The sequence below is a fragment of the Eschscholzia californica genome, unplaced genomic scaffold (assembly GCF_041429995.1).
Source record: "Eschscholzia californica isolate CP2 unplaced genomic scaffold, dmEscCali1.0.p SCAF_3, whole genome shotgun sequence".
Taxonomy (NCBI): Eukaryota; Viridiplantae; Streptophyta; class Magnoliopsida; order Ranunculales; family Papaveraceae; genus Eschscholzia; species Eschscholzia californica.
In genome coordinates this window covers 23,062,866-23,072,846 of record NW_028238420.1, presented here as the reverse complement: position 1 = coordinate 23,072,846, position 9,981 = coordinate 23,062,866, and the positions used below count along the sequence as shown (strand labels likewise).

Genomic DNA, 9,981 nt, shown 5'->3' with positions numbered 1-9,981 from the left:
CTCTAACCCTTTGTCCCTATGAATCATAAGAACTCTTCTTATATTCCTTTGGTTGCTGAATCTTAAGCACATGCTTTTGAGATTCAACGCTCCTCAATATTCTTTTTAGTTGTCTTCACAAACTGAGTGACTTATCAATGCTTTTATCATATCTTCGTTCAACTTGATTGAACCGGTGAAGGATATCATTGCTTAAAGAAGAGAAAATCCAGTTTACAACATGTAGTTGTCGAATGGTTGTGTATGCATCCATATTAATCTCTTCGAAAGAGAAAAACTTTATGGATGCTCACAAAAGACTTTTTGGATGATCACATCCTGCTTTTATTCTCTGTCGTTGAGGTAGTAGTGAATATTAGAAATGGGATATTCTCGGACGTTTTCTTTGTTTCGAATTCGAGAGCGTTTCTTGGATTCTACTCCAATCAAGGAAATAACTTTCGTTAATTACTTCTGAAGGAATGAACGAAGGTTGGAAAACTATTTTCTAATAGTCATATATACAATACGTTAAGAAAAAGTAAAATCCTAAAACCTATTATCATAGCAAAAACACAGTTTTTGCCACATTATTCTATGGAAACCGTCCCTGGTTTAAACAATGCGATTCCAAGATCCCATTTCTTTGAAGTTAAGCGTACTAGGGCACTGCTCTTAACACCGTCGTCCTGGGTGAGTAACTCTTTACTGATCATACTCCTATGACTCTTGGTTGAAGAATAACACGTTAGGTGTTTAATTCATCCTTTTGCCTCGAAATCCAAAACTTTTTTGTTGACTCGTTGAGAATAACCATTTAGACGCGTAGACCTCTTCATAGGTCTACCCGTATTGTCTCGAGGTAAAAAATGGCACCCTGCGTAGGCCGAAACTACTATTGATGAACAAGGGCGCAACAAGTGTCTTAATTTGGGCAGGCTTTACTCAAAATTCTTTTTGGAGACTTTTACGTCTTTATCTTGGATGCATTATTGTGAACTCTGACGTAATCATCCACGATGTAAAACGTAAATTAGTAAATGCGCGCGAGAATTAAACCAAGATGATTTGATCCTAGTATGGCCCTATCCTAAAAGATCTAATCTTCGATACTATTTGTCTCCTTGATGAGTATATCGTATATGTTTATTGTTCTGCGGAGAAATGCTTTAAGTTTAGATTTTCATGGCGGCCGACGTGGAAATCTGGATTTGGGGTGTTACAAAGTGGTATCAGAGCTTCTAGGTTCATGAATCCTAGGGATTGTGTCTAGGGCTATTAGACAGTTAGAAGCAGTAGTGGCACTTTAATCTTTTCTTGGTTGTGTGTGACATTAATTTAGTTTATCTCCTTATTCTTATCTTCATTAAATTCATAGACGGAGATGGAGTTATTGGTAGGGGACGTCGTAGTGCTCGCATCCAAGGCCGAGGTGTAGGCAGGGGGACAGACCGAGGTGTAAGCAGGGCGATAGGTCGAGGAGTCTTTCTTGAGGATAGAGAATCAACAGAAACTGTGGGTACAACAGCGCAAGCTGAGAGCAGTGCAACTCCAGTTCAAAACCCGAATGGAAGGGCAACGGTGACCATTGACACAACTGCATTGCAAGATTTGATTAACATTGCAGCGGAGGCTAAAATGCGGGAGCGAGATCGGGTTCAGGTTCCAACACGGGAAACAGGAGGTCTTGTGTTACCTGTGGTGAATCAGAGACCACCGACTGAGATGACTTGGGTGCAGCATTCACTACAAAAAAATGGGGCATTAGTGACGGGATAATACCGACGGTTTTTACTTAACCCGTCGGTAATTGTACCATTTCCGACGGTTCTAGAGAAAACCGTCGGTAATAGACCTTTTTCGAACCCGTTTCTCAGCACTCCGTCAGAAAAAATATCCTCTACCGACGGAGTCGCAAGAAAGGAACAGAAAATTGATTTGTCTATTAGCGACGGTTTGTGAAAACCATCGTTATTTGTTGTCAGCGACGTCTCTGAGAACTAAATTCCGTCGGCAGTGTGAAGGAGCGAAAATTTCACAAAAACCCGCGACTTTCCAAAATTGCCCAAAACAGTTCCCATTTGCAAAATTCCAAAATCCTTCACTTTCTCTCTCCACGTTTTGTTGCTGCCGTCTCTTCCTCGCTCGTTCTCTTCTCCATCTCTCCTTCTCCATCGTTAGCTTTCCCTCTCCATCTCGATCTCCAGACTTGGTAAGCACTCAATTTGTTTCTGGTTATTATTTTGTTTTTGTTACTTCCTTAACATCTCTCTCTATACTTCCTCTTTTTCTCTTATTCTTTAGGGTTTAGAATTGTTGAATGATTGTTCGGGGTTTATTAAAAGATTGTTTAGGGTTTATGATTTTATCAATTCCTAACCTAGTTTCATGTGCAAAATTGATCGAACCTGACTCAGATTTGATCAATTCCCATCCTATGTACCTGTTTTCTTGTTATTCTTTTGTTTTCATTGAAATCTCTCTCTCTCCCTCTCTCTACTGCTCTTCTTTTTCTTGTTCTTTAGGGTTTAGAATTGTTGAATGATTGCTCAAGGTTTATTAAGACATTGTTTAGGGTTTATCATTTTATCAATTCCTAACCTAGTTCAAATCCATTTTATCAATTTCACATTCCAATTTGGAATACTAGTTTATACAATTGAATTTCTCTTTTAAGAAGTGGGTTTTTGTGGTTTCCTATTTTGTGGTTGTTTAAGTGAATTGGGCTATATAGAAAAGTTTATTTAAGTTTTAGATGAAAGGGTTGTAGTTTTATTATCCTATTAGGGTTTATGGTATGAATGTCCTTATTTTCTCTAAGCTCTTGTCCATTTTGAATTGTGGTTTCTCTAAAGCTTTTACAGTACTATTCTATCATCTGTCTTTTTCCTAATCGACCTTAATTATTCATTATTACATGACACTGGGGTGGTTTTGCGATATATTTTTTCTAAACCGGTTGCTGCTTTCAAGGTATTAACTTGCAACTTCTTCGTTTTCTTTACTAATTTGATTTCGACTTCGAGATGTTAGGATTAGAATCAAAAATTGTATGAATTCCTTTACTAGGTGACACTCAGCTTAGCTGCAAAAGCTTTTGCAACTTCTCTATCGCTTTGCAAAGAAACATTTTTCTCCAAAGAAATGGAAGACGATTTAGTCCAAAGGTTAGTACACGAGAGCTCTTATCTTTTATCTGCATAGAAGAGAAATTATTTGTGCATGTCAATAATCGTCTAAAACAGTAGGGACTTTTCCACAAGCAACAAAAATTGAAATCCCATTTTACATTAACTGCATAAAATTTTACCAGATTTCCTCAAATATTCACGTGCTAAACTCGACTACTTGTGATTACATGTATACGCATCATTTGATTTACTTCACTGTTTTTTCCTATATTGATACAAGCAAGTATGAGAGCGAGACTACGATACAACCTGCGCAAGCGTGGGTTGGGACAAGAACCTGCTATTGACTCCAGCCCTATAGAGTTGCAAACCAATTCCTTCCATGGTGGCAATGTCAGTTGTCACAGTAATCTCTGTATCGGCTGGCACAAAAAGAACTCCACCCTTTGAAACTACCATTTGATCACAATGACTAGATGAAAAAGCCACTCGGATTGTTGCATTTCCTGTTACGAGAATATCGACGGTCCAGGAACGGCAGGAAATGATGTTGATTCTCCCTCTGGAAGACAACATCGATTCAGTTCAAATTCGTCGAATGGTGGCATGTACCTTGTTATAAATGGGTTTATGGTAACTCCTCGTAGAATGTCCGGATAGCCCTGCACAGTAAATTCCATTACTAATGGTAGCTATATAGCATAATAAACAATTATCTCTATCTCCTCTCAACCTTAAATGAACTTATTCTTGTTATTCATCTGTAATCATAGTAAACGGCATAGCTGCCATCTAAAACCGATAATGTGATCTGACCAGTTTCGACTGAGCAAGATAATCCATTTGCCCTAAAATTACTAACAGTGCAATAGTTTGCAGAAATTCGTATTACGCATACTTGTACCAATTAAGCATCTAATAATTCAGGAGATTCATACCATTGACAGAGATATATATTATATATTTGTTCTTCTTGGCTTAGTAATAATTAGTTTGAATCGACCGATTTACCTGAGTAACTTCTGAAATCAAGCCTGAAACGAGTTATTCCCAACACCATACCCGAGTAAATTATCATGAATGAAACTTTATACATTTGTATAATTTGTTTATTTTTTTGTTTTGTTAGTACTCTTACGTTGATAAACCTTGTTATGCAGGTTATACATGGACTTTTGAGAGGACAAAGACTATTTTGGACGAAGATTCAGGTCTAAACAATATTTTCGCTCAAGTGATGGAACCTGATCGAGGCAGTCCAGTTCGTTTGCAGGTTAGACTCTTAATATTTGTTAATGCCTTCTGGCTTAAAACAACGTAAAAAATGAATAACGTTCAACCTTCAATATCCAATACCCTTTAGTTATATCGTACATTGATTTCGGATCATAGTACACACCACACTTAGTTCATATGTCTTCTGAACTTCGATTTTCATTAGTTCTTGGCTTAGTAATAATTAGTTTGAATCGACCGATTCACCTGAGTAACTTGTGAAATCAAGCCTGAAACGAGTTATTCCCTTGGTGCAACACCATACCCGAGTGAATTATCATGAATGAAACTTTATACATTTGTATAATTTGTTTATTTTTTGTTTTGTTAGTACTCTTACGTTGATAAATCTTGTTATGCAGGTTATACATGGAGTTTTGAGAGGACAAGGACTATTTTGGACGAAGATTTAGGGCCATCAAGCAGTAGACACTATGTTCATAAAAAAAAAGTAGTAGACACTATAGTATGCATTTTTTACATGTGTCATATCTTTGAATACAATTTAAAATGGTTCTTTTTCATGTTTGACATTTTGAGATGTCTTTGTTTAATGTAGATGTGAATATTTGTTTGGTTGAATAAATGTGAGCTTTTGCTTCTTTTGGCGTGCTCGAAGGAATTACCTTTAAGGGTTAAGCATTCTGCCAGTTCAAAAACAGGGACCGTGTTGAAAAATAAAATTTAAGAATCTGTTAGTAATACCTATTAGTGACGGTTTATAAACCGTCTGTAATAAGGATCAGAACGTTTTTTTAAAAAATTTAACGACGGAAGGTTACTAAAAAAACCGTCATGATGTATCAGTGACGGCATTCATAAACCGTCGCAACATCCGTCGGTAATAGTATTGCCGACCCCTCTTGTAGCGACGGTTTTGCCTCTCGTCGGTAATGCTTTTACCGACGGTTTTATCTTATTGGTGACGGTTTAAAACCGTCGCTAATAACCTAGTTTTTTGTAGTGATTATCACCATTTCAAGAAGATGGGGCCACCTGTATTTGATGGAACCGCAGGACCTTTAGGAGCACATGCATGGTGCCAGAAGATGGATAAGATTTTGCAGAATCTCGAGTGCTCAGATGTGTATAAGCAGAGAACGGCAGTGTTTCAGTTGGAAGGAAATGCCGCTTCTTGGTGGGATACAGAGGCTCGGTTAGTAGATCCTATGGCTATGACATGGACACAATTTAAGGATTTATTCAAGGCAAATTACTTTCCATATTCAATACAACAGAAAGTATCAAGAGAATTTCAGAATTTGAAGCAGGGAGAGAATCAGACAGTCTCAGAGTATGAGCAGGAGTTTCATCGACTGTCATTGTTTGCAACTCATTTGATCCCTACTGAACATGATAAGATTGAAAGGTTTGTGAATGGTCTGCTCCTAACATTACGAGACAAATCATTGGACAACCTAGTTTTGACACTTATCAGAAAGTGGTGACATGTGCTAAGGCACAAGATGACTACATTCAAGAGATGAGGAAGCAGAGGAGTGTCAAGGGAGAGATGGGACATAACCAGAAGTGGAGTGGTAATAACAATAAGAACGGTGGTAAGAATCGAAGTGACCGCTATCATGGGCAGCGTGTTTGCAAGAGGCCTCGTACAGATCGGGATGATAGAGTAGTGGTAGCAACTGGTGGACAACCAGAACCACTGAATGGCAACTGGGGAAGACAGAGAGCTTTCCAGGGAACTTGTTACACTTGTCATGGGCAGGGTCATAGAGCAGTTGATTGTCCTAAGAAGAATGAGACTCGAACTGGTAATCTAGGGCAACAACATAATCATAGTCAACAAGGGAGGTTGCAGGGACGGGGTCAGCAGCTGCAGCTGAATGCCATAGTTCCTAGAGATGTTGGAGCACCTACTGAGGTGGTTGAAGGTACATTTCTTATTCATAGTAATCTGGGAAGAGTAATATTTGATCCTGGTGCCATGGGTACATTTATTTCTACTTCTTTTGTACGCACTTTGCCTATTGTGTTAGATCGATGTGTGAGCCCTTTTATTGTGTCGTCACCTTGGGGTGGGTCTATAGTGATAGACCACATTTGTCGGGGGTGCATTATTAAGTTAGGTGAACGAGAGTTTGCTTCGAACCTTTTTGTAATTCAGTTAGTTTACTATGATGTCATCCTAGGCATGGATTGGCTTACTTCATATCATGCACTTGTGGACTGTTTTGCCAAGAAGGTCACATTTTCTCTTCCGAGTGAAGAGGTGTTGGTTGTGTCTGGACTTACGAGACAGATGAGGGAGATGCACTTAGGTAACGTGGAACTGATAGAGCATCCGGTGATGGGTAAGACGCTAGAGATGATTGATGTGGTATGTGAGTACCATGGGGTGTTCAGCGATATACCAGGGTTGCCACCGCGCAGAGAGGTTGACTTCTGCATAGAGTTGGAACCGGGTACTGCACCGATAGCTAGAACTCATTACCGAATGGCTCCAGTTGAACTACGTGAGCTCAAGGACCGATTCAACAGTTACTTGACTTGGGTTTCATACGCCAGAGTAGCTCCCCGTGGGGTGCGCCTGTGCTTTTTGTTAAAAAGAAAGACGGGTCGATGAGGTTGTGTATTGATTATAGGGAGTTGAATAAGGTTACTGTGAGGAATAAGTACCCTTTACCGAGGATCGATGACTTATTCGATCAACTGAGAGGATCCAAGTGGTTTTCAAAGATTGACTGCATTTGTGACACGTTATGGTTCTTATGAGTTTTTGGTTATGCCTTTCGGTTTGACTAATGCCCCAACAGTTTTCATGGATTTGATAAACCGGGTGTTTCAGGATTTCTTAGATAAGTTTGTCATCGTATTTATCGATGATATCCTTATCTACTCCAAAACTAAGGAAGATCACGAGGATCACTTACGACAGGTATTAATGAGACTGATTGAACATCAATTGTATGCTAAGTTCGAGAAGTGTGAATTTTGGCAAGAAGAAGTGAAGTTCTTGGATCATGTTATATCTAGCATTGGAGTATCAGTCGACCCTTCTAAGGTCGAGACAGTGCTTAATTGGAAGCAACCCACATCTGCGACAGAGGTTTGTAGTTTTCTGGGTTTGGCTGGATATTACAGGCGGTTTATCAAGGGGTTCTCGAGTATTGCAGGGTCTTTGACGAACCTAACTAAGAAGGAAGTTCCGTTTCGATGGTCTAAAGAGTGTGACCATGCATTCCAAGAACTGAAGACGAGGTTAACTACTGCACCAGTTTTGACCATTCCTGAGAGTGGTGCTCGGTTAGTAATTTATACTGATGCTTCCATTCAGGGTTTGGGTTGTGTTCTTATGCAGAGTGATAAGGTGGTTGCCTATGCTTCGAGGCAGTTGAGTCCGCATGAGCGGAATTATCTAACTCATGACTTAGAGTTGGCAGCTATAGTGTTTGCTTTGAAGATTTGGAGACATTATTTGTACGGTGAAAAATTTGATCTCTTTACCGACCATAAGAGCCTCAAGAATCTATTTTCTCAGAAGGAATTGAATATGCGCCCTCGTCGGTGGTTAGAGCTAATGAAAGATTATGACTTCACGTTGCAATACCACCCGGGTAATGCTGATGTAGTAGCTGATGCATTAAGTCCACAATCGAGGGGTATCATAGCCGCATTGATGATGAATCAGTGGAAGATGTTGGAGGATATGGCAACATATGACATTGACATGGTTGGGTCAGGAGTTGACTCGTTATTTCTGGGTAGTATGGTTGTTAGGCCATCCTTGCTGAACCGTATCGTGGATGCACAAGTTAACGATGAGTGGTGCCAGAAACAGGTTTCGTTAATGCAAGGAACTGAAACTGAGTTCAGTACAGGACAGGACAGAGGATTGAGATTCCGAGGGAGGTTATTTGTACCGGCAGATCCGGTCTTGAGACGGGATTTATTAGATGAGGCACATCGGAGTAAGTACACTGCTCATCCTGGTGGTAACAAGATGTACAAAGACTTGAAGAGGCAATATTGGTGGTCCGAAATGAAGAAAGATGTTGCTAAACATGTAAGGAAGTGTGAGGTGTGTCAGATGGTGAAAGCAGAAAATCGACATCCGTTGGGACTTCTAGAACCGTTGCCTATTCCAGAGTGGAAATGGGAGAACATATCGATGGACTTTATCACAGGTTTACCGCGTTCGAGTCGAGGCTTTGACGCCATTAGGGTGATAGTTGATAGGCTGACTAAGTCGGCTCACTTCTTACCAGTGAAGACGACAGATAGTGGAGATCGACTGACACAATTTTACATTAAAGAGATTGTCAGGCTGCACGGAATTCCAGTGTCTATTGTGTCAGATAGAGATTCATCCTTTACTTCTCGGTTCTGGATGAGTTTCCAAGCTTCTATGGGAACATCATTACACTTTAGTACAGCCTTTCACCCTCAGACCGATGGGCAGACAGAGAGAGTCAACAATGTACTCGAGGATATGTTACGGTGCTCGATACTAGATCTTGGTGGTAGTTGGCAAGATCACTTGCCTTTGGTAGAGTTCGCATATAATAATAGTTACCAATCTAGCATTGGCATAGCTCCTTTCGAGGCATTATATGGGAGGCCTTGTCGATCACCATTATGTTGGACAGAGGCAGGAGATGCTAAACTAGAAGGACCAGTGGTGATTCGGGATACTTCTGAAAAGATTGCGTTAATACGGAGTAGGCTCAAAGCAGCTCAAAGTCATCAGAAGAGTTATGCTGACAAACTACGTAGGGATTTAGAGTTTATCGTTAAAGAGGAGGTGTTATTGAAGGTGTCACCTATGAAGGGTGTTTTACGGTAGGAAAATTGGCTCCGAGATACATTGGACCTTTCAAAATAGTTGAGAAGGTAGGCAAAGTAGCTTATCATCTTGACTTGCCTGCAAGTTTGGTAGGAGTGCACAACGTATTTCATGTATCGATGCTTCGGAAGCATGTGAGAGATGAGGATTAAAATTCGGTGGTCGACTACCATGATTTAGAGCTCCAACCAAACGCATCATATGAGGAAGAACCAGTTCGCATCGTGGATCGTAGAGAGCATGTGCTTCGCCGAAAGACTATTCCCATGGTCAAAGTTCAGTGGAATCATCACAACGATAGAGAAGTTACTTCGGAGCGAGAGGATGATATGCGCCTTTGTTATCCTTATCTTTTCCTCTCATCAGATACGTTCAATTTCGAGGACGAAATTTCCTTTTACGAGGGGAGATTGTAGTGTCCCTATCCATTATTTTTAGGGGTGCCTTTAGCAGCATGCCTTTTTAATTCCTAAAACCCTACCCCCTCATTCTTTTCCTTCCCATTTGCCTTCTTCAACCGTGAGTTTGAGCATATGAGGGGTATTGGACTTTTCTAGAGTGAGAAAGTGGGAAAGTGATTTCCTTCCCTCCCATTATTTCTTCAAGTTTCCAACCCTTTTAACCCCTAATCCCTTCACTCACTTTTGAGTTTTCATCTTCTTCACCTCTTTATTTTCTTGTTGTAGCCATTAGTGTTAGAGAGAGGGATTTTGGGTTCTTGTGAGAGAAACTAGGGCAAGTGAAGGACTAAGGAAGAAGGGATCAAGCTTGGTGATTTTTCTTTGTTGTTCT

The 9,981-nt window shown here is 40.1% G+C and overlaps 1 protein-coding gene and 1 long non-coding RNA gene across 2 annotated transcripts; both read left to right on the top strand.

The window, feature by feature from the left end:
• Nucleotides 1–3,073: 3,073 nt before the first annotated feature.
• LOC147549080 (uncharacterized) lies at nucleotides 3,074–4,986 on the top strand. The gene is made up of 3 exons (XR_015238948.1): nucleotides 3,074–3,146; nucleotides 4,271–4,383; nucleotides 4,748–4,986. It is a non-coding gene; the product is annotated as an uncharacterized LOC147549080 (long non-coding RNA).
• Nucleotides 4,987–5,371: 385 nt separating this feature from the next.
• Nucleotides 5,372–9,671, top strand: LOC147549079 (uncharacterized). Its single transcript, XM_086668222.1, has 7 exons — nucleotides 5,372–5,754; nucleotides 5,808–6,723; nucleotides 7,192–7,713; nucleotides 7,807–8,033; nucleotides 8,124–8,338; nucleotides 8,612–8,892; nucleotides 9,354–9,671. The coding sequence occupies exons 1-7, from the start codon at nucleotides 5,372–5,374 to the stop codon at nucleotides 9,603–9,605; spliced, it is 2,796 nt and encodes a 931-aa protein (XP_086524348.1). The 3' UTR covers nucleotides 9,606–9,671.
• The last annotated feature ends 310 nt before the right edge of the window (nucleotides 9,672–9,981 follow it).

What these genes read in the sequence shown, in the direction of transcription:
- LOC147549079 (XM_086668222.1), top strand. Translation starts at nt 5,372, where the DNA reads ATGGGGCCACCTGTATTTGATGGAACCGCAGGACCTTTAGGAGCACAT. An exon ending in GAACATGATAAGATTGAAAG is followed by an intron (nt 5,755 to 5,807) that starts GTTTGTGAATGG and finishes TGGACAACCTAG; the next exon opens with TTTTGACACTTATCAGAAAG. An exon ending in TTCTTATGCAGAGTGATAAG is followed by an intron (nt 7,714 to 7,806) that starts GTGGTTGCCTAT and finishes TTTGCTTTGAAG; the next exon opens with ATTTGGAGACATTATTTGTA.